At 35.1% G+C, this 24,371-nt stretch overlaps 1 protein-coding gene across 1 annotated transcript in view; it reads left to right on the forward strand.

Moving 5' to 3' along the window:
- The window catches only part of poe (E3 ubiquitin-protein ligase-like protein poe), an 849,790-nt gene that overhangs the window by 300,570 nt on the left and 524,849 nt on the right, over nucleotides 1–24,371 (forward strand). The window contains exons 25-28 of the mRNA XM_090388478.1: nucleotides 9,110–9,232; nucleotides 13,116–13,204; nucleotides 15,140–15,365; nucleotides 23,220–23,301. Coding sequence (XP_090244604.1) covers nucleotides 9,110–9,232; nucleotides 13,116–13,204; nucleotides 15,140–15,365; nucleotides 23,220–23,301 — 520 coding nt within the window. The remainder of the gene's footprint in view (nucleotides 1–9,109; nucleotides 9,233–13,115; nucleotides 13,205–15,139; nucleotides 15,366–23,219; nucleotides 23,302–24,371) is intronic.

A 24,371-nucleotide genomic window follows, 5' to 3' on the forward strand; every position in this document is an offset into this window, starting at 1 on the left:
TTAAAACCGATTTTCTCAAACTTAGGGAAAACAATTAAAAGCTTATAACACAGGTATGTATTTTACCTCGGGTAGATTGTACAAATCGTAATCAAATCTTTTAAACAAAGTCTATCACCTCTTATAGTAAAAAAATTAAAATGCTCCAAAAAAGTAACCAGCTTGAGATTATACAAAATTACAAATTGTATTCAAATCCTTTGAATAAAAACTATCTTCTCGTATAGTAAACAAAAAAATAATAAGCCCTATAATAATAATAATAATAATAATAAAATAAAAATGATCTGAAAAAAAAAATAGCTTGGGGAAATTACTCTACTATTTATTGCTCAGCTTTTTTCTGAAAATGATCCTTTAAAAAACACAGTATATTATGCATTTTTCCTGATAGATTTGACCTTCTTTTTGTGTTAAAGAGACCAGTGATCGAAAACACTCTCTCAGATTGGACACTTATTGGTTTAATGGTCAGCAGTGCTCTATAGACTTTCTCCAGCTTTTCACTTCTACTGCTAGTTGCCTCCAAAATTTTAAATTCTTTGCTGATTTCCAATTCACTCGGATATTTTGAAGGCTCTTCAGTTAATCTCTTTATTACACTACCATACTCTCGCATGAGTGTATCTCCAACATCGGAACTAGACGAGTCTTTGTTTTCTTCTAAAAGAACAATTCGTTTATTTTCAGTTTCTTCATTCAACGCTAAGACTCCTTCGGAATGTTTTGCAAACAATCTCTGACAAATCTCTTCAGCATGCTTTTTCAAAACTTGCTTACTTGGAAAATCAAAAGTTCTTGAACCTGAATCTTCTTTCCTAAACTTTTTGAGGTTGTGTAGATAGCTCAGCAAAGCCACAGTTTGGCAATTTCATCTTGCATTGTAATGCTGCAAAAGGCTTTGGTGAAACTTTAAAGAAAATGGGTTTTCTGCCGTATCAAGCTTAGCAAGCAGAAATTCTATTGAAGACTCTGCTTTAAGTAAGTCTGTATCTTCTGAGGTTATAGCCTTCAGAATAATTTCAACTGGTCGCAAAGTTTCGCATAGCAATTCAAGTGTTTTCCAGTCATCTGACGATGACTGGAAAACACTTGAAAACACAGTACTGCACATAGAGCATTTGGAATGCAATTTTTCAATTTCAAAAATCTCTCAATCATATAGAATGTGCTATCCCATCTATTCTTGCAATCTAATATAAGTTTATATTCTTTCCCATTAAATTTTGATTTAACAAAATTTTGTAAAATGTCATTTTGGTAGGCGATTTTCGAAAAAGCTTGCAAATTTTTCTGACTTTGTTAATAGTTTGTGCAATATTGGCCATTGGATTGAAGAAATAAATGAGCTCATCAGTAAAGTCGGCTTGTAAAGCATGCCTTGCTGTCTTTCTTCAACTTCTTCATCATTACTACTTTCTTCATTATTTTCATTTTCTTCATTGTCTTTGGGAGACTCAGAGACTGTGGCACCATAATTGATTGCTTTTTCATAAAGTACATCTATAACTGACTGACAGATGTATACAATGGGCTATACATTGTTGATGATTAGGCGTAATTTGCTTGTCAAACTTAATCATCATTGCTACTCTCCATCGGTGGTGCAGGGAACAATATCCTCATCCAAGTTCAAACCAAATTCCTTCAAATGTCCATTCACAATTTGCTCAGTTCTTTTGCTATCAAGTGAACCATTAATCTCAATAAGACCTAACGACCAATGATTGTCTTTTGAATGCACATTTATATTCATATACCTTTTATTTTGTATAGACGTATATTCGTATAGAGTCAGTGAATACCATGCACCCAAAACCAATGAATTTTTGAAATGCTGAATGAGTTCTTCTTTCTTAGTTTTATAATAATTCAGAACCATATTTTTAATTCCATTCACTGAGGCTGGTGGTAATTTATCGTATTTATTTCTCTGAAGGTGAAGGCTTGATTGTATAAACTCACTCTTGGCAATTGAATTAAAAGAAAATCCATCTAAAGCAGGCAGCTAATTTTGAAGTCTCTTTTTCCATAGATTTTTTAACGATAAAGTTTTCTAATGTTCTTACGGGAGGTTCACTGTTATCTTGTTTAATGTCAATCTGATGCATTTTCTTTAAATGTAACATCAAAGATGATGTAGATCCTCCAGACGACTTCATTATCTTCTGACATTTTGAACATTGTGCTTCATCTTCAGCTTTTCGAGCAAAATAATTCCATACATTTGATTTCATCTTAGACATATTAAGAGTAATAGATATTAATTAGTAGGAATTTATATCACCGACAATTTTAAATAAAAATATTGAAGATAACAAAGGCACAATACTATGCGTCACTCCCGCAAGCACTGAATGAAGAGTCTAAACGAGGCAAGTTTCAAAATTTTCACGAAAGAAATTTTTTATTTATTTACCTGCAATTTTTTTTTCCCAATTAAATCTATTGTATTTTCAAAATTACATAAAAGCTAAATTTGGTGAAGCTGCTTTTTGGAGAACATTTGATCGCAAATTTAATAGGAATAAAGAAGCAAAAAACTTTCTACGATTGAAATTTGATGCAATATTCAGCGAATCTGTTTCTAGTGGGTAACCATCAATAAGGCGAGTTCCATAACTTGCCTGGCGAGCAAGATAGATGGAACGGAGAAATGTTGAGCATTTCTTTTACGCTATCGCTCCGACTCACTCAGTCGTAAATGAGTACACCTGAATCGTGCCATGATACAGGTGGGAAGATAAAAGGTACCCCTCCTAGATTTGGGCCACTTGCCCATGAGATTCGTACCAAAACATAAAATAAAATTAAATTAAATTAAAAAACATGCTTAAAACATAAAGCAGTTGTGAACGATCCAGACAAACGAACAAACAAAAGAAAATGTGCGTAACAAAAAACTATATTCGAGGGCTAACTAAGAAAATATTCAAATCCAGTTTTAGAAGCTCGGTTTCGGTTTTAACAACTCAATATGAAAACCGATTTAACCGGTTTGTAAGCCCTACTGCTAACCATATTCAGTACTTTGAATTTGTCAATGTTAAACTTCAGTTTGCACCTCTCAGCCCATCTGCCCAACTTTTCTAGATCCTGTTGCAGTCGCGTACTGTCATTAACAACCCTGCCAACCTTTGTATCCTCTGCAAACTTGGACGTTAAGCTTGATATACCTTCGTCAATGTCATTCATAAATATAAAAAACAACAGTGAGCCCAACACCGAACCCTGGGGGACACCACTAATAACATTAGTCCATGAAGAGCAATGTACGTTGATTAGCACTCTGTCTTCTCCTACTCAACCATAACTTTATCCATAGTAGCAACTTGCCCTTAATGCCATACTGATCCAATTTCTACAGCAGTCTTTCATGTGCAACAGTATCAAAAGCTTTCCTGAAATCCATGAACTTCATAAGATTTGAGTTTCATTGTGAGATTTGTTGATACTAAATAGTTCATATTACACATACTTAATAACTAATGGTTAGAAAACAATTAGACTGCATAGTAAACCATGCTAACAAGTTTGCTGCTCTAATGAGTTTTTGTTATCAAGGCTTGATAACAAACTCAGGAGTTTATCTTGAAAATGTACCTGCTGTTTTTTATGAAAATAGTGGACACTTGTGTGTCCTTTGTTAGACTCATCCAAGTCAGTTTAACAAAGCTGTCTAGCAAAACTGAAGTGAACAGCGAGCCACTCTGTGATTTGCCATATTGGTCTTCTTTTCCTGTCTCTATTTCATTAAAGCAAAAAAACCAAGAATAAATGGCACTCAAATTCACAGCCATATCATTACATCTGAAACTGTATTTGTGAATACAAAGTGGATTCTCACCTTCAGCTGAGGATTACCTTTCAATGCCTGTTGTTTTAATTGTGCACATATCAAGTTTCACTATTTTAAAATCAAGTACTGCTGTGCAGTAGATTAAAAAATTAGTTTTACATGGTTACTGTTTGATCTGTCAGGTCAAAATATGTGAAACTAATTCTGCAATGTCAGTACTGCACCACTGTAACTGTCACTCAAACATAACAATTTTTGGAGAAGGTGTGGGCTATTTGCAGCCATTACTTTATAATTAATTCTTACAGTTTTGGAAAGATCACGTCTCTTGTATTTTACAATCCTTGCCAAATAATAAAATAATACATCTCTTTTAAATTTTCATGCACACAGTTCCCCCGCCCACCCAATCTCTTCATAACACTTGCTGCCCCACTTTTAGGTTTATCATAACAAATACCTTATCAGAGTCAAAAGGTTTTCTAAAGAAATGCGTGAAATTTCTGTAGAAAATATATTTATTTTAGAATACAAATTTCAGATAGTATAAAAAATATGTTTTTTATTATTTGTTTGATTTTTTTTATTATCTTCAAACAATGCAAAATCATAAATACTGTATTATGCTTAAAAAAGACCTTGGCCTTCTCTGTTAGCATTGAATCAGGACATATCAGCTTGAACCATTCATATAAAACATTGTCAAAGTTTTCAAGTTGTCGTTTGTGTAACATATGCCTTTTATCCACTATCTAGCATCAAACCTCATTACATCTTGTTTTCTATGCCTCAATATCATAGATTATTTACAAACTGACATATTTTTCACAACAGTTTTCTTGTTAAAGTATATCCTCGTTAATTTAATATCAGATTATTCAAAATGTGATGTATTCCAAATTCACCATCATTCCCCAACCAGTGATATAGAGTTTTTAGGTTTATCATAACAAATACCTTATCAGAGTCAAAGGTTTTCTAAAGAAATTTGTGAAATTTCTTTCTATTGTCTAAAATATATTTTAGACAATATTTTGCAGTTTTGTACAGATTATTAGATTTTGGCCTACAATGAAATTTGAAGTCTGAATTTAGTCCAGCAACTTGTGAATAGCTGAGATAATTCAAAAAAAAAAAAAAAAAAAGCCAAAACCCTACAAGCAAGCATTTTATGTCATTATAATCAAAATTTGCTACTATCTTGCAAAATTTAGTATCGTTATACAGTAGTTATACCTTCGTCACCTTTAAATTTTATATTTCTATTCACTTCCTACAAACACCTTTAAATTACGCCTCTAAGTTACACCTTTAAATTTTATATTTCTATTCACTTCCTACAAACTACATGCAAAATCACAGAGAATCCATGTAACAGTAAATCACATTATGGGTGCAGATGTGATCCAATTTGCTTACACCAGAGGAAGAAAAAAAATACACCAGTTGCTAAAAACATAAAACACTTAATTTCCCTACACAGGTACTGTACATCTTCAGGTATCTGAATGTTTATACTCAGTTTGAAAAGAATTGATAATAAATGTGTTGGGGGAAATTGCATTGGAGAGTCTAAAAAATTAACAATTCTTAAGGAATTCACAATGAGGCATATGAAATCTTTTTAAATTTCTTACAACTGATAACAAAGGTTGCCATTTCATTTTTTCTGCCATAATAGTCATGCAGCTCGACATATATGACCTGTACATTAAAACAAGTACTGTGTTTATTATATATTATTATTATTAGTAGTAGTAGCATCATATGATGCAAGAAAGCAAGCTTATAAAGCATCAGCCAAAAAAATCATCAATATCATGAGCTGGATGTAGGAAACAATTTCGACATAGTTTATTTGAGTTTTAGCAAAGCATCTGACTCAATCCCTCATGAGAGCTTACTGTATAAGCTGGAACATGTTGAGATTACTGGAAAGATTCCGAGTTGGATTGCTCGGTTCGCTGTAGGGCATAAGGCAGAGGATTGTGATTAATGGATATTCTTCAGATAGATGTAACATTTGAAGTGGGGACCCCCAAGGATCGGGTCTTGGACTACTGTTGTTTCTGATTTTCATGTGAAGATTATGACAAAAGCCTCTACATGCAAATGGAATGGGCAAGTAAGCGTCAATGCCTTATTATGGGTGATTTCAATTTGCCTCTAATTGATTGTAAATGGGAAGGAAACTCGACATGGGGAAAAAAATTTTTAAATCAACTAGATGACTGTTATTTGTATCAACATGTCAGGGAAAGTACTAGAGAAAAGAATATCCTAGACCTCATCATCACACATGAATCAGATGACATAACAGGGCTGACAGTAGAGGAACCAGTAGCAGGAAGTGATCACGGAGTTCTACGGTGGATGATGACGAGAGAGGTAGCAGAAGTAAAAGGCAAAGGAATGGGTTTTAATTTCAGAAAAGGAAATTACGATGCTTTAAGATACTACATGGCCTCTATTAACTGGGTAGATATCGCGCAGAGAATGAATACAATTGAACTGCGATACGCTTTTAAAACATTAATCACAGATGCCTTGAATGCGTATATACCATTAAAAAAATACTCCACGAGGAGGGTTCCAAGTTGGATGAATAGTGAAGTTGCCACATTACTTGAGCAGAAAAAGGTGGCATGAAAAGGTTACAGAGCAATAAAAAGTACTGAAGCCTATAAGAGCTACAAGGTGATGTGTAATAGAGCCACAGAAAAGGTTTGACAGGCAAAGGCAGTTTATGAAAAATCACTAGCAAACAGAGCAAAGAGGGGGGATAAAGAATTCTTCACATATATAAATGCCAAGAAGAGCAGGACAAACCAGATCGGACCTTTACGTAAGGGAAAGGGGATAGTAATAAATACACCAGCTGCCGTTGCAGGTGAACTCAAGAGTTATTTTGCATCGATATTTACAAATGAAAAGCCTTTTGTGGCAATGGGAAATTGTGGGAGCGAAGTTAAAAAATATGTAATTAATGATATTGAAATTTCGCAAGATTATTTAATGAAAAAACTTTCGAGCCTACAGACCAGTAAGGCTCCTGGAGTTGATGGAATATACCCTATAATCTTAAGAGAGGCGGCAAGCGAGTGCATTGAACCATTGAGGCTAATTATGCGAGCATCACTAGACTCTGGGGAGATTCCCTTGGATTGGAAAAGTGCAAATGTATCTCCCATACATAAGAGTGGCTCTAAAAGTGAAGTTGGAAATTATCGACCTGTCAGTCTGACTTCAGTAGTAGGGAAAATCATGGAGGCAATGATCAAGGGTGGAATTCAGGATCATTTGGATCGAATCGAAATTCTCAAGGATACTCAGCATGGTTTTGTAAAGGGAAAATCATGTTTAACAAATCTGGTTCGCTATTTCGAAAGGGTCACTCATGAGCTGGATTTAGGGAATAATTTCGACATTGTTTATTTAAATTTCAGCAAAGCTTTTGACTCAGTCCCACATGAGCGGTTGCTTTATAAGCTGGAACAGGTTGGAATCACTGGGAAAATCCTTAGCTGGATAGAAGGATGGCTTCAGGGCAGGAGGCAGAGGGTTGTGATAAATGGCTATTCCTCAGATTAGGTTGATGTAAGAAGTGGGGTTCCCCAAGGATCAGTATTAGGATCACTGTTGTTTTTAATTTTCATAAACGACATTGATGAAGGGATAGAGGGTGTGATGCTAAAATTGGTAGAGTAGTTAATGATCACTGTCAAGCTGAGCTTCTTCAGAGAGACCTAGATAGACTTCAGGAATGGTCAGAAAAATGGCAGCTGTGCTTTAATCCAACAAAGTGTAAGGTATTACACCTGGGAAACAGTAATCCCAAAATAACGTATTCACTTGGTGGAGTTCAACTAAACCCAGTACTGGAGGAAAGGGACTTGGGTGTTACGATACGGTCAGACATGAAATTCTCTGAGCATTGTAAACAGGTTGCAAGGAAGGCCCATGGTGTCCTATCGATGATCTATCGAACTTTTGCAAGTAGAGATAGGGACGTGATAATCCCATTATATAAGGCTTATGTCAGACCACACTTGGAATACTGTGTTCAAGTATGGAGACCGCACCTAAAGAAAGACATCGAGCTTCTTGAAAGGGTGCAAAGAAGGGTAACTCGCCTGGTGAGATCGGCAAAAGGTCGTCCTTATGAAGAAAGACTTTGAATATGTGGGTTGCAGAGTTTGGAAACTAGACACCTTAGAGGAGATTTGATTGAGGTGTTTAAGGCTCTGAGAGGCATCAGTAAAATGAATGAGGACAAAATTTTCAAGATTATAAATGATGCTAGAACTAGGGGACATAAATTCAAGTTACAGGGGGAAATGTTTAGATTGGACTGCAGGAAGTTTTATTTTAGCCAGCGAGTTATAAATTACTGGAATAAGTTGCCTTCGTGGGTGGTAGAGGCCGACAGTTTGGGGAAATTCAAAGGTCATCTGGATAGTACTTTCGGGTAAGGGAAGCGCATAGGATGATAGGTTTAATTTCCTGTTTTTTTTTTTTTTTTTATTAATTATTATTATTTAGTTATTTATTTTATTTTATTTTATTTTTTTTTTGTTTTTATCATTGTTTTGTTCGGATTTTTTTTTTTTTTTTTTTTTAGTTTTTGGCTGGTGCAGCATAAGCCATAGGCTTTCTTGCACCATGCGGCCGTTACTAATACTAATACTAAACAACATCGATGAAGGAATAGAAGGCATGATGTCAAGATTTGCAGACTACGTAAAGATTGGTAGAATCATTAATGATCAGTGCCAAGCAATGCTCCTTCAGGATGACTTGAACAGACTTTAAAGGTGGTCAGAAAATTATATACTTGGCAGGTGTAGGCAGATATCATTCAAATAGAAAACCATACAAACGAATGTGAAGCAGCAAAATGCAAGGTCTTACATTTGGGAATAGCAATCCCAAAAGAAATTATACACTTGGCAGGGGTTGAATTAAAAACAGTAGAGGAAAAATGGGATCTGGGAGTTACAATATTGGCAGATATGAAGTTTTCTAACCAGTTTCTCCAAGGATGAGCGAGTATTCATGTTAAAATTGTAGAAAACATTGAGTTAATAAGTACATTTTTTATCATATTTTATTATTATATTTTGCATGATTTACAACGAATTTTTGATGCTGTGAAAATCATTTGTAAGCACATTGTATTGAAGTGCAGGCATTTTTTTTGAATATGGCAAGAACAATAATTAATATATTAATCAATAGACTAAGTAATATATTAACAGAGAAAAAATACTTTTTTTCCTTTTTTCCTTTTTTTTTTTTTTTTTTAACAAGGTTTCTCGAGGTCTCTCAGTGTTACCTGTAAAAGAAGAGTTTCCACATCTTCTTGATATTCTCACATTAGAGGTATTGACAGCTAAAATTCAAGTTGCATTGGATGATTTCTTTTCAAAATCAGTAAGTTGAAATTTTTCTATATCTCAAAATATCACACAGATATAAAAATGAATCATTAAATGAAATTGGAAAATATACTTTATTTTGAATTGTTTTATTAAAAAAGTTTTAAAATCAGGATTATCTTGTCCTTCACCAAGTCCTCATCTCTGATACACTTAAACCTTCAAACAAACAAGCACATTTTGTGTGTTCTGTGTGTTTGGCAGTCAGCAGACTTTTTACTGCTTGTAAGGTAAATGAATCCTCCATGGTAGCTTACTTGGCATAGTACAATGCATTTACCATTTGTTTGGAGAGGTCTGGGTTTGATTCCTGTTGGCAACTGGAGAAATTTCTAAGATTCTCTTCAATTGAACCGGTAGTTAGCTAATCTCAGATGAGGGTACCCACCCCCAAGTTATTCCCAGATTTCAGTCCATGCAACATGCAAATTGACTTGCGAATACACGCTTCTACAGACAAAATATGCATATATTGCTGATACAACTGACATATTCCATGATTTGAATTTGTGATTATTTTAGAACAAGTGATGAAATTTATCTATCTAAGAGTACAAATAAATAATTTAGGAATAACTGAGCCTATTACAAGAAGTAAAAAAAAACAAAAGCCCTGAGCCTATTACAGACATTCTTCCAGATATGATAGGCCAGGGCTTGCTATGTGGGAATTTAAGATGCTGATGGAACTTGTATTCAGGTCCAATTTGTGAGTCAAGTAGACCAAATTGTGGTGAATTCTGTGACAGTCAAATCCTCTGCTTGCACTGTTACATTGGTGGGACTGTTAGTAACCCTGGATATTGCAACCATGGTCTTAGTACCCATGGTAATTATGTGCAATGCATACATACTGCACATACTAAAGGTGATATATGGAAGGTGACCACTCAGGTTGTAAGCAGGGATGTGGTGTCCACATCACACAAAGGAATGGTGCCTCTCCATGTCACCATGCAATACAAGGTGGTAGATGGCTCTCGTCATCCAGTGCAACATTGCCACCACTTTGCTTATTGGAGGCATGGAGTGGTGAAACCCATGTTTAGTCTCCAGAGCAAAGTTCTGGCAACCCATATCTCTTCCATCATATAGTATCAGTGATGTTTTATGAGGTTATAATTGCCCTCATAGCAACATCAATATTCCTTGCATTTCAAAGGTACAGCTCTAAAATGCATGGAAGACTGCTGCACAAATTGGAGCAGTGTGGCATTGGAGGCAAATTGCTGCTGTGGATAAAGGGGTGGCTGAGGGGGAGAAGACAGAGAGTGGTAATCAATGGACACTGCTCGTCGTGGACTAATGTTATTAGTGGAGTCCCTCAGGGCTCAGTGTTGGGTCCATTATTGTTTTCTGTATTCATAAATGATATTGATGAGGGTATATCAAGCTTAATGTCGAAGTTTGCAGACGATACAAAGGTAGGCAGGGTTGTCAAGGACACTACTGACACTATGCTGCTGAAACAGGATCTGGAAAGGTTGAGCAGATGGGCTGAGAGGTGGCAAATGAAGTTTAACATTGACAAATGTAAAGTACTACACATGGGAAACAGCAACCCCAGAGCACGTATCAACTCTGTGGTACTACACTGACAGTGGTAGAGAATGAAAGGGACCTGGGGGTGGTTGTGCAGGCAGATATGAAGTTCTCTGAGCAGTGCAGACGGGCTGCAAGAGTAGCTCATGGTGTGTTGTCAATGATATATAGGAATTTTTCTAGCAGGGATAAGGAGGTGATTATTCCCTTGTATAAGGCAATGGTCAGGCCACACCTAGAGTACTGTATACAGGTCTGGAGGCCTCATTTCAAGAAGGATGTAGAGCTGCTGGAGTACAGAGAAGGGCAACAAGATTAGTGAATGGAACAAAGGGGTGCTCTTACGAAGAAAGGCTTAAGTTTTGCAAATTACAGTGTCTGGAGACTAGGCACCAGCGAGGTGATCTGATAGAGGTGTATAAAGCCTTGAATGGTTTGAGCATGCTCAATGCTGATGGGATTCTTCCTCTCGCTCAGAATAATCACCTGAGAGGGCATAAATTCAAATTGAGGAAAGACAGATGTAGGATAGACGTGCGGAAATTTGCCTTTAGCCAGCGGGTGGTTGGTTGGTGGAACAGACTTCCATCCCTTGTCATGGGAGTTGATAGCCTAAATAAGTTTAAGGCTCAGCTGGACAGGTATTTTGAACGAACAGATGGGTGAAGTGGAAGTGGTTTTTTTTTTTTTTTTTTTTGCTGATGCTGCATAAGCTTGCTTTCTTGCATCAAATGCCTCTACTAATGCTAATGCTAATGCTAAAAATGGTATTCACAGTCTGGCTTCTAGACAGTCCACCAGACTGCACTTATTGGTAACTGTGGGAAGCATCCAGGTCAGCTAGTGTATAATCTCTGTCTCCACTCTGCCAGCTGGTGACCGGAGGGAGTCCAAATAGTGCATATGCATGGAACATTGTCAAGACGTTATGTCAAGGAGTTGGATATATTCTTGCTGTGTGTACACCGTATCCAAAAATTGGATATGGTATACACACAGCAAGAATATATCCAATAGCTATGGCTATTGAGAATATATCTCAGTTGCCATAACTATTCACTCTGTGATTCCTTTTGTTTAATGGGTGGATAGAAGGATAATATAATCTGCAATTTACTTAAGCATGCAGAAGAGACCAAAGATCTGTATGATAGAGAGTGGAGAGAGTGTAGCCACCGGGTCTTAATCTGATGGTCCCCTTTTGGATATTTAGAAGTTTTAGGGACACCACCCAAATGTGAGACCATTATTCTCTGGTAGGGTAGATTTGTGATTCATATAGTGAGTAGCTGTTTTGAAGAAGAATGATAGTGAGAGTAAAAGAAAAGACCTAGTTTTTTTGATACAGAGGAAGTAATATTTGTGATATTCTTATACTTATTTTGTGAGAGGATTAAGAGTGGGAGGAGTTTCAGGAAGATTGAAGGTGACTAAGTTTTATTCTTTACACTGGTGGATTACCATGAAATTAAGGAACTGCATATCTTTTCCTTATACAAAATTAATGTGGAAAATAGACCCTGGTGTGTGTGTGTGTGTGTGTGTGTGTGTTGTTATTATTTTTTTTAAATTTTATTTGAAGTTAATTTCTTGGCATTTAATTAGCTGGTCAGCCAATTCATGGTGGTTGCTCCATTGACCAGCTGGCCACTGGATTTGACCATTGCCCTACTAGATATAAACACACTTTCATAAATTTGGTTTCACATATGATTTTTCCCACTTGGAGATTTCCCCAAATTTACATAAAATGTGATATTTCTTCTTTTTTTCTCAACCATTCACTTATTTTTATGAACATAAATTTAAAACACCACTTTCCCCCCCCCCCCCCCTTTTTTTTTTTGTAGCCAGCACTAGATTTACTAATTTTTTCATGGTGATGTTAATGCATGACAAAAATAATAGGAATGTGTCTTCATTGGCGATGCATACAAAAATTTTTTGATTTTTTTTGTATGCATCACCTGAAATTTTCTGCACAATAGAGTGACTTTATTGTGCAGTTATTACCCTTTAATAAGTGCAATAAAATCAGTCTCTACTTGTTGGTTGCATTTAACACAATGTGAGAGAGAGAGAGAGAGAGAGAGAGAGAGAGAGAGAGAGAGAGAGAGAGAGAGAGAGAGAGAGAGAGAGAGAGAGAGAGAGAGGGGGGGGGGGGAGGATGGGGGAGATTAATGAATTTCTCAATATTATATATTTTATTAGCTAAGTAACTAAATGGTTAATAATTATGAAAAATTAGCAGTTAGAAATGGACAGTATGTTAATAATATAATACTCTCACACTTTTGAATTTTGTTTAACTTGCAACTTTTTATATACTTTTCCAGAATGACAATAATAATGAAGCTAAGGAACTTGTTCATGATATATTACCAGTGCTGCTGAAGCTAATAAAAACATACACAGCTTACATAAGGTATATAAGCTGATTAATATATTATTTTTGTGTATATATGTGCTTGTTATTTAATTATTTAGGCATAGTTTCATTAAGTTTGAAAAAAAATAGAACAATTATTTCTGCAAAATTTGTTGATTAGCTCTTACAGCATTACTGATGATGTACTGACCGACATTTTAAAATTTACGAAAAAAAAAAATTGCTGACTTATTTTAAGTAAGTAAATTGTTATCAGCAAGGGTTTTTGTTGTTGTTATTTCCTTTTTAGAAATAAAGCAAGTGGCACAATTTTCCTTGATTTAGTTTCCATCTTGGTTTATTTTCTACTTTCCAACATATGCATACGACTATACAGAACAGAGCTCATATTGTTGGTGGTTGCACAATCTTATCTCTTTTTCAAAACAGCATTAGAGACACGGCATACAAATATGATTAAATACTAGATCTAAATGCAATATATAATATGGTTGTCCATGTTATATATATTGTTATTTGTTTTTTTTTTTTTTTTTTTTTTATAGGAGCATTAACAACTAAGGCCATATTGCTCCGGGGATATGCGGTGGTCATTCCCTGACCTTTCCACATCCTCCATATTTGGTGGTGACGGGCTCAAACCCCGGTTTAATCAAGAAGCGTGTACTACGCACTGCTGCTCCTTCCCACCTGGCTACGGAGGCACCTGTTATATATTGTGACTATAGTAATAGGATGTCTGCAACTATGAGAAAGAATGTTAAAAGCATTTTGCTTTAACATTTAAATATTACAATCATTGTTATTCTGTGCAGTATAGAAATTCCCCATGTTCTGTCTCTTGTTTTGAACCCCATTGAGATGGTAGGAGGGAGTTTTTATGAGCTTTCTGCATACTGCAAGCCAAGTCTCAGAAAAGTGTTTGTATGGTTTTCTGTTTGAATGATATCTGCCTACAGGTGACTCAGTATATACTACTAATTAGGCTAGTAATTGTTAACTACACAAAGGAGCTTACATACATTTCCTTTTGAAGCAAAAAAATTTTTCAAATTATTTTTGTGTGTAAATGTTCCTTTGAGCAGTGGGCAGTTAGTATCGTGCGTGTGTGTCTCCCACAGAGAGTGACTTATATAATATAAAAAGAATGCTCTTGCATGTAGAAGTATGCCTTCAGTGAATATATTAATAGATGTGGCTTTATTTTCCAGAGGCTTGTGTTTTTCATTCCAAACACATGCAAGCTGACCATAGAATATGCATTTACAGACATAGTATATTGATGCTTCATGCTTTAGTGGTCTTGTCACAAATATTAAAAAAATTAACTTAAATGACTGTTAAGTATGTATCGTAACCATGTTTTGGGAGCAAGAAGATTCCATGCTGAAATCCAGTGTTCTTAAACATGTATCTCCAATCAAGAAAAGAGAGTTGGAAAGTTCTTAATCAGTTCTTCTAAGTTCAGTGGCAAGAGATGACCACATGAAGATTATACAAATTATTCATGTTGAAAGTCACTCACAGAACAAGCAAGAGCAATACCAAATGCCCCCAAACTATAACAGATGACAAACTAGATGACAGTTGTCATGGCTTCAGTGCTCAGAAAAATTGGGAAGCAAAGTAAATCTATGAATTTCAAGCTAAACTTATTGAAAAATAAATAGCACCTAAAAATTAAATAAAACATATCAGAATTAAAATATCTTCATCTCTGCATGTTAAAGATTATAATTGAGAAATATTCCTTTAGAATAAGGGCCTGAGTAAAGAAGACTTCTTACTCCATCCCTTTGAGATCTTTATGGGGAATATTAGCAATCATCTTTTATGCTATATTTCGTAAGTTACGTCTATTGAGATTTAAGAAACAAAAAGAAAAAAACTCATTTCGACCAAAAATTATATATAATATAGAATATATAATAGTGATAACAGTTTTAATTTTGTATATCTTGTTTTATTTAGGTGGACAATTCTTCATCAGATGGATGATCCTAAAACAGAATCTGGAAAATCAGAAAACATTTCTCCAGAAAAAACTCTTCAGGCATATAATATTGTTTTGCAAATATCTTCAGGCAGTTGTACTAAAATTTCTAGCTTTTCTGTTGCAGTAGCTGGGTTTTTACCAGCATCACTTCAGAGTGCTCTGGATAAGTGGAATTCTTACAGTGTATCTACAACCTCTTGGGTAAGTGCTAATTAATTTAAGCAGTCTTTAATGAAAGGACAGTGTGGTCCATTGTACATTGAGACGAGATGCTTTTAATAATACTTATTTTTCAAAGTATTGCTAGAATTTCAATACACATAATTTGTTATGAACTTCTTCCCCGAGTTTAAAAAATGATTAAGCGCCCTATTGTTATAAGCTTCAGAATAAAGAATGCAGTGGTAACACCAAACAAAGATGCTAAAAGACAATTTAAAATTTCACCCAGCTCTCCCAGAAGCTATACATGATTTTTTAACTCCCCATTGTTTTCATGGACTGGCTAAAATACAAATGGAAAGGAAACTTGAAATAGATTACGTGCCATCAGGTGAGAGATTATCCTGCATGTTCTTCCGCTGACAAAATCACAGTGTATTCACAGAAATTAATAATTTAATATAGTTGTTTTGGGTGTCCATCACTTTAAATCAACAAAGGCACATTTATGATTTAAAGTAACGGTATTAATGCTCCAATTCAGGCACCAGGACAGTTAGAAGAAATTGATTACATGATTTGATTTAACTGCATAACTTCAATCTCTATTCAAGGTACATTGGCTAGCCTTAATAGGAAAAATTACAGGATGCACAAGAAATGCTTTAAATTAAATTGTCTCTGAAAAGGATCAACTGGAAGGATTGAGATTTGAAGGTTCTGAAGATTATAGAATGTGGCTTTTATTTCTTTTAGTATGGCCATTTAAATATAATAATTTTTATGGTAGATAGCTAACTTATTGTTATATCTGTTTACAAGGTTACAGAAAAGGGGATCAGAATTTTCAGCATAAGTCTGATTATTAGAAATGATATCACAGGGTTTAGCTAAATATCCTTTCTTATCTAAAGCAACAACCATATCTCCCTTATTGACTGTATTGTGATGTTAGCATTCTTAAGCATGGTAGTAAGAGCATGATGCTAATAAGCATGTAAAACAGTTCATATCACAATATTTTTTTTTTGATTACCTCATTTATTTGCTGGATAATCACATCTTTATTGCTCTTATGGAGAATGAGAATTTGGCATTGATCACGGCTTGTTTTTTTTTTCCCTAGAAAACAAGCAGTGCTCAAAAACAAAATGGAAGCACAAAAACACAGTACGGATGCACTCCATTCTAACAAAATAGGCTATTTATTATGTAGGAGGGGAGATTCAGGTTATTACAATGTTGTGGAAAAATCATGCAATGATGGCTTGTGTCAGAGGTTGCATATTGTCAGCCTCATCACTTAAGCTTACCCTGCAACAAGAAAACTTGTTACAGAAAAATTTAAATTATAGTTTGCTTTCAAATTTTCTCTTTAAAAAATAAGCAGTAATGGATGCCAGATTCTCATTCTACTCTAAGATCAGTAAAGGCCTGATTCAACAGCAAGAATACTGTACACAGACTGTTTTACAGGAACATGAGCATTGTGCCCTTACTACCCTGCTTAAGAATGCTAACATCACAATACAACAGGCCATTATTGGCATGTTGTATTGTAATGATTGTTGTTTTAGAGGGAGACATGAATGTTGTTTTAGATAAGCCAGAATATTTAGCTAAACTCTGATTCCCTTTTCTATAACCTCAGTATATATAATGATAAGTTAACTAGCTTCCATAAAAATATTATTAGAAGAAATAAAAACAAGCACCTATAATATCTCTACTCTGTTTGGTCAAATAAACTTCATAAAATTGGTAAACATATCAGACTTATCATATGGAAACTTTACTTTTTTTTCACTCCTTAGCTTCTCATACTGTATATATCAGTTTATTAAACCTTATCGGGATACAGTAATATATGCCATTAAAAACACTGACCACTTGTTAAATAGTTTTTTTTTTTTTTTTGTTAGTTGTTGGCGCATCAGCTTCTGTAGCCATAATTCACCTCCCAAAGTTTTTGCATTTTACTCTGATCCAAGCTCGAGGCGGGATTCGAACCCGCAACTTTTGGGTTGCCAGGCAGGCACTTTACCCACCTGGCTAGCCCGGTCGGCATTAAATAGTATTAAAAGTTTGTAAACTAATAAGATTATCCCCAACTGGATGCCTCCTCTTTCTACATGAATGTCCAGATATCTTACACATTGGACATTCTTTGGTTCTTGTTAAATGAACAGCCTAATATTGTTTGTGAGTCAGTAATACACAGTGTTTTGTCTGTAATATGCAGGATGAAAGGATTTGTAAGTATCTTCTATTTTTGATAGCTATAATTCTGGTAAAAGCCTAATCAAATAAAGAACCATAGGTAAACCGTAAATCTATCTGAAAACTTTATTTTTAAAGACAATATAGTAGGCATCAACACAAAATTTATCCAATTCATAATCTTATCAGGAAATTTAGTTTTAGACCGACCTAAGGTTGGAGTTGTTAAACAATTAACATTTATAGAATTCTGTTATATATTTCATAACAGAATAATAGTAATCTTGCAGAACAATGCATAACCACACACCCTGAACAGCAGGTTAATTGAATATCCTGTTGACAGCAGGATAATGCTAGAAGTATAGTAAATAAATTTGATGAATTTGAAGTGTTGGTCAAGACATCAAAGGCAGTTATTGTTGGGATATCAGAGACGTGGTATCACACAGATATTAGGAATGAAGAATTGGAATTTGGGGAGGACAATGTGTACAGAAAGGATAGACAGGATAGGAAGAGAGGAGGGTTATGCTGTTAATTAAGAAAAACATAAAATCAAAAAAAGTGCATCCAGTTGATATAGATGGACAGTGGTATGACATATGCACTGCGAAAGCAAAAATAAGAGTAGGAGTGTGTTATAGGCCTAATGACTCGAATGAGTACAACGAACAATTGTACAGAGAAATAGAGTGGGCCAGTAAATCAGAATGTCTTATAATGGGGTCTTTTAACTTCCCAGATACTGACTGGAACTTGTGGGTTGGTCACTCACACACTAGTAAGACTTTTGTGGATTTACTAGATGATTGTTTTCTGCAGCAGCATGTTCGAGAGGCAACCAGAGAAGGTAATACTCTTGATCTGGTTATCAGCAGTGATCATTCGTGTATTAAGAATTTGCACATAAAGGAACCACTAGGTGGCAGTGATCACAGTGCACTGATGTGGGATTTTCTTGAAGATATAATTACCATCAGGAGTTAAAGGAAAGGGTTTTTGCTTCCGTAAAGGTGACTACGGTGGTCTCGGACAGTTTTTAAATTCTGTACAGTGGGACCAACTGATGATGTTACCAAAAGCAAATTCTAAGTGGGAAGCATTCAAGGAATTAATTGTGGAAGCTACTAAACATTTCATACCTATTAAGAAATATTGTTCAAGGTTTAGGCCTAAATGGTTATCAAATGAACTAATGAGACTCGTGACAGAGAAGAAAAATGCATGGGATGCATATAAATTATCAGGCAACAGAGAAGCCTATGGCAGATATAAGCTAGTCTGTAATCAAGTCACAAAGGAGGTTAGGCAGGCGAAGGCAGATTACAAGAAATCTTTGGCAAAGGATGCTAAGAAAAACAGCAAGGATTTCTTTACTTATATAAACTCTAAAAGGAAGGGGATGAATTGGATTAGTCCACTTGATATCGATGGTTCAACTGTTGATGATCCTGCTCAGACAGCAGTCAAACTGAATGAGTATTTTGCATCTACATTCACACATGAGGAGTTATTAAAGATTGAAAATGGCAGAAGGTTATCAAATTGTAGCATGGTGCTTAATGATTTTGTAATAACTCAGAGCAAAGTGGAGGAGAAATTGTTGAAGTTAAACATAAGAAAGGCACCTTGGGTGGATGGGATCTATCCAGTTATATTAAAAGAGGCAGCAAAGGAAGTAAGCAAACTCTTAGCCATAATTATGAGAGCATCCTTGGACTCAGGGGAGGTCCCCACGGACTGGAGATGTGCAAATATATTCCCAATTCACAGAGGGGAATTGAAGGGTGACACGAGTAATTACAGACCAGTTAGTTTAACTTCTGTTCCGGGTAAAATAATGGAGTCACTGGTTAAAGATGCATTGCAGGATCATCTAGACAAGACTGCAGCAATAATTCAGACACAGCATCGGTTTGTTAAGGGAAAGTCTTGTCTGACAAATGTGATTGGATATTATGATATGGTTACAAAGGAACTGGATGCAAAAAATAAATTTGATATCATATACTTGGATTTCAAGAAAGCTTTTGACTACTGTACAAATTGGAGCAGAATGGTATTAAGGGTAAGTTGCTACAATGGATAAAAGGATGGTTGAGTGGGAGAAGACAGAGGGTGGTAATCAATGGGCACTGTTCTTTGTGGACTAATGTTAATTGTGGAGTCTCACAGGGTTTGGTGTTGGGTCCACTGTTGTTTTGTATATTTATCAATGATATTGATAAAGGTATATCAGGCTTAGTGTCGAAGTTTGCAGATGATACAAAGATTGGCAGGGTTATTAATGGCAGTGTGCTACTGCAACAGGATCTAGAAAATTTGGGGAGATAGGCTGAGAAGTGGCAACTGAAGTTTAACATTGACAAATGCAAAGTACTGCTTATGGGCAGAAGTAACCCCAGAGGAACGTACCATCTGTGTGGTACTACGCTGAGAGTGGTAGAAAATGAAAAAGACCTGGGAGTAATTGTGCAGTCAGATATAAAGTTTTCTGAACAATGCAGGCAGGCTGCATTGTTCAGAAATGCAAGAGCAGGTCATGGGGTTTTGTCAATGATATACAGGAATTTTGCTAGCAGGGAAAAGGAGGTGATTGTCCCTCAGTATAAGGCAATGGTCAGGCCACGCCTTGAGTACTGCTTGCAGGTCTGGAGGCCTCATTTTAGGAAGGATGTAGATTTGTTGAGCGTGTACAGAGAAGTGAAACAAGATTGGTGAGGGGAACAAAGGGATCCTCTTACCAAGAGAGGCTTAAGTTCTTCAAATTGCAGTGGCTGGAGATTAGGCACCCGCAAGGTGATCTGATTGAGGTGTATAAGGCCTTGAATGGGTTGAGCGTGCTGAATGCTGATGGGATTCTTCCACTTGTTCAGATTACGAACCTTAGGGGGCATAAATTCAAATTGAGGAAAGACAGCTGTAGAATAGATGTGCGGACATTTGCGTTTAGCCAGCAGGTAGTTAATTGCTGGAACAAACTTCCATCTGTCGTTGTGGAAGTTGATACTTTATGCCCAGTTCCTCCTTAAATAAATTTAAGGAGGAACTGGACAAACATGTAGAGGGAATGGTTGTTCGAATTTTTTTTTTTTTTTTTTTTTCCTTTTCGGCTGATGCTGCATAAGCCCATACACTTGCTTTCTTGCATTACATGCCACGATTACTATTACTATACTTGAACTGGGTGGAATACTTTTCAGTATCCTCCCATGTGGTCCTGGATGCATTTCCTTAACAATAATGAGGTTACATCAACAATGTGATAATGCATTACCAGCGTCATCGTAGATTCCAATTGAAGTTCATGTTCATTATGTTCAGTCATGTCTCTTTATATCTAATTCAAATTAAAAGGGATTATGAAGCCCAATAAGTCCTATTATTATAATAATCTTAAATTATAGGAGAAAACCTTTTTAGTAGGACTGTTATTCTCTCAACATTCAATCCTGAATGATTATAATATGAACCTAACCCCCTTGCATAGTCAAAAATAAATCAAATTGAAATAGCCATTAATTAAAATAATCATGCTTTCAACTCTCATATCACGTCAAGCAAATTGGAAAGAATTACGGAAAGACGGTGGCCACCAACCTCCAAAAAACCAACCAACATCACATGCCACCATGAGAATTGAAAAACAATTGTCGCAAAAACCTAGAAACAGCAAAACAGATAAATATCCATTAATTCACACATAATTAAACTTTAAAACCATTTTTTAACTTCTTTTAAGAGACCACCTTATTTGGTTTGTTACCGTGTTCACAAGAAGTACAAAAGTGATTCGCAAATGATATCCCCCCCCTGTTAAATGACAGGGCGGATCACAAATATTTTATTAAAGTTCTGTATGTACAACTTTGGTATAGACAATTTATTAACATATTTAAGAACACTGAATTTAAGATTGTTGCACAATCCATGAGTAAGCTCCAATGCTGTCTTGAAACAAAGGCCGTATTTAGTTTCTACTATGGACGCTCACAATATTGTTTACAATATTTCTTGTGGTGGGTGCAATTCTACTTATATTGGCTCGACCCAAAATTTACTTTTGGTAAGGATACAGCAGCATGTGGCCTCTGAGCTTGCGTTTCATGCAATTGCTGATGGATATGTGTTCCTTTTTAATGAATCGAAAGTTCTTAATAAACAGTGGGAATATTTTAAATTATTAATTGCTGAAATATTAGAAATGAGATTAAATGTTGACTATTAATATATGCAGACCTTATAACATTTCGGACTCATGGATGCTTATGCGTATGCATGAATAGTAATTCATACATTGGTCTATATAAATAATCTCGTGTCAGGTGTCGTTAATTTTATATAAAACGGGGGATATCATTCACAAATCACTTTTGTACTTTTTAACATGGTAACAAACCGAATAAGGTGGTCTCTTAAAAGAAGTTTAAAAACTGTTTTAAAGTTTAATTTATGTATGAATTAATGGATATTTATTTGTTTCGTTGTTTTTAGGTTTTTGCGACAATTGTTTTTCAATTCTCATGGTGGCACGTGATGTTGGTTGGTTTTTTGCAGGTTTGTGGCTGCCGTCTTTCCCTAATTCTTTCCAATTCACTTAACATAATATGAGAGTTGAAGGCATGATTATTTTAATTAATAGCTATTTTAATTTGATTTATTTATGACTATGCATGTGGGGGAGATAGGTTCATATTATAATCATTTGCAATGAGTGTTGAGAGATTACCAGTCCTACTAAAAAGGTATGAGGTTTTCTCCTATAATTTGACTCTTTATATCTACACATAATTACTTTTCTCTATCTCACTAACATTTTAGAATATTGGAGACCTTACTTTGTGGTTTGCTCCTCATTGAAAAAAGATCCTAGAATGCCACAATATAAATGGAGCAAATGACTTCAAAATACAGTTAATTGCATTTAATAGTGATATATGTAATGTAATTTTTGCATTATCATATGATAGGCATCAACCTGTTGCTACCAAAGTTTTATTTACTATTATTAGACAGTTAAATTTAGGACAAAAGCTTCAAGCTATGAAAATTACACAATGTTGCACACATCAGGTATAGCCTCTTTCTGTACATAGCCATGAGAAAATTGGGTTTGCCACTTGGAGCATCCATCGTATATTGTGAAGGTGCATTGCTATGAGTTGCCTTGTTATTGCATTACTCTAAATAAAAGGCACTTCTGTTGAGAAGTGTATTGCTTTTTATTTAAAGTGTAACCATTGCCCAGACCCAGTTTTCAGTCCTTTCTGGGATCTCATTAATGTGTAAGTAAATAGGTAAGTAGTTATTGTGAAGACCTGAACAATCTTGCCACTAGGTTGTTCAGTTCTTCACAATGCCTACCAATGAGAACCCAGAGGATTGAAACCTGAGTAGTGGCATATACTTTAATAAAAAACAATATAATTGTCTATTGGAGCATTGCCTTTTATTTAGAGTAGTGTAATACCAAGGCAACTAATGATAATGTACAGCAGAGGTTATTGCCAACATGGACAGTGACATTACTATTATTATTAATTTATTATTAATTCCATAATGCTGTTCTGGATTCTGATTTTTAAAAGTTGACATGAATAATACAGCACTAATATGTAATTTTTATAATAAAATTATTTCAAGTGATTTTATTTTTATATACATACTTAGAGAAGTGAATATGGAAATGATATAATCCCATCTGAAAATTACATTTGTGGCATTCAGTCATCTCACATAAATTCCTTATCAGGTACGTTTCTAGCATTCATTAGTTTATAGTAAAAATACCATTTAAAATTTGTTATTCTTTAGCATTTATTTGTTCTCTAATATGTTTAATGACCATTTTTATATCCATATTAATTTAGAGATAATAAGCTTCAAGATGCAGACATTATACATGGTGGCTCATAAGTAAGAAAGCTGTTTTGAATAACTGGTGATGTAAATATGTGTAAGTTAGTTGAAAAATGGTTTGTAATTTTTTTTTATATTGTTTCAGAATAATTTGAACATAGGAAAAGTATCATGAGCCTTAGAGAGAAGGAGAAAATTGAAATTATAAAGCAGTATGCAAAATATGAAAATTCTGCAGAAGTCACATGCCATTTCAAGAAGTTTTTTTGGGTGTAAACCACCCACAGTAAAGACCATAAAGCAAATTGTGAAATTTTTTGAAGTGGGAATAGTCCAAAAAGACCTGGTAGATCTTGAATCTCAAAGACATTTACCAATTTGGAACTTGCAAGGGAGAATATTGAAAGAAGTCCAAAGAAAACAAAGTTTGTAATTATAATACCTAAAAGCTTAAATAATATAACAAGCTTTAATAGAATCATAAAGGAATTAAGTAGATTGGAATTTGCCAGTTTTGCCCATGAGTGTTACAAACCCAGTATTGTTGAAAATGTTTTTTGGACTGGTGAAGCCACATTTAAACTAAATAGAACTGTTAATTACCATAAATGTGTTTATTACTCCCTTTTTTCCGTGAGGGAGCTGTGTGTGGCAGGAGAAATCTACCTGCTAAAAGCAGGAGAAAAGAGAATGCTAAAAGACAAAATTATTCCATCAATGCAGTCCAAAATCAATTTGCAGCATTGCTTTTTTTTAAAGCAGGATGCAGTACCAGCTCGCTATGCAAAAATTGTTCATGACTTTTTAGGCAAATAGGTTGATGGCTCAGAATGTATGTTCCTGTTGAATGGCCGCTCCACTCCCCAGATTTAATAGTCTGTGATTACTTTGTTTAGGGATTCTTAAAAGGTAAAGTATTTAGTAATGAGCACAGATCTCTGCTGGAGTTTCAGCATTCAACAG

The sequence above is a fragment of the Mastigoproctus giganteus genome, chromosome 14 (genome assembly GCF_048544385.1).
Source record: "Mastigoproctus giganteus isolate SK-2022 chromosome 14, ASM4854438v1, whole genome shotgun sequence".
NCBI classification, from domain to species: Eukaryota; Metazoa; Arthropoda; class Arachnida; order Uropygi; family Thelyphonidae; genus Mastigoproctus; species Mastigoproctus giganteus.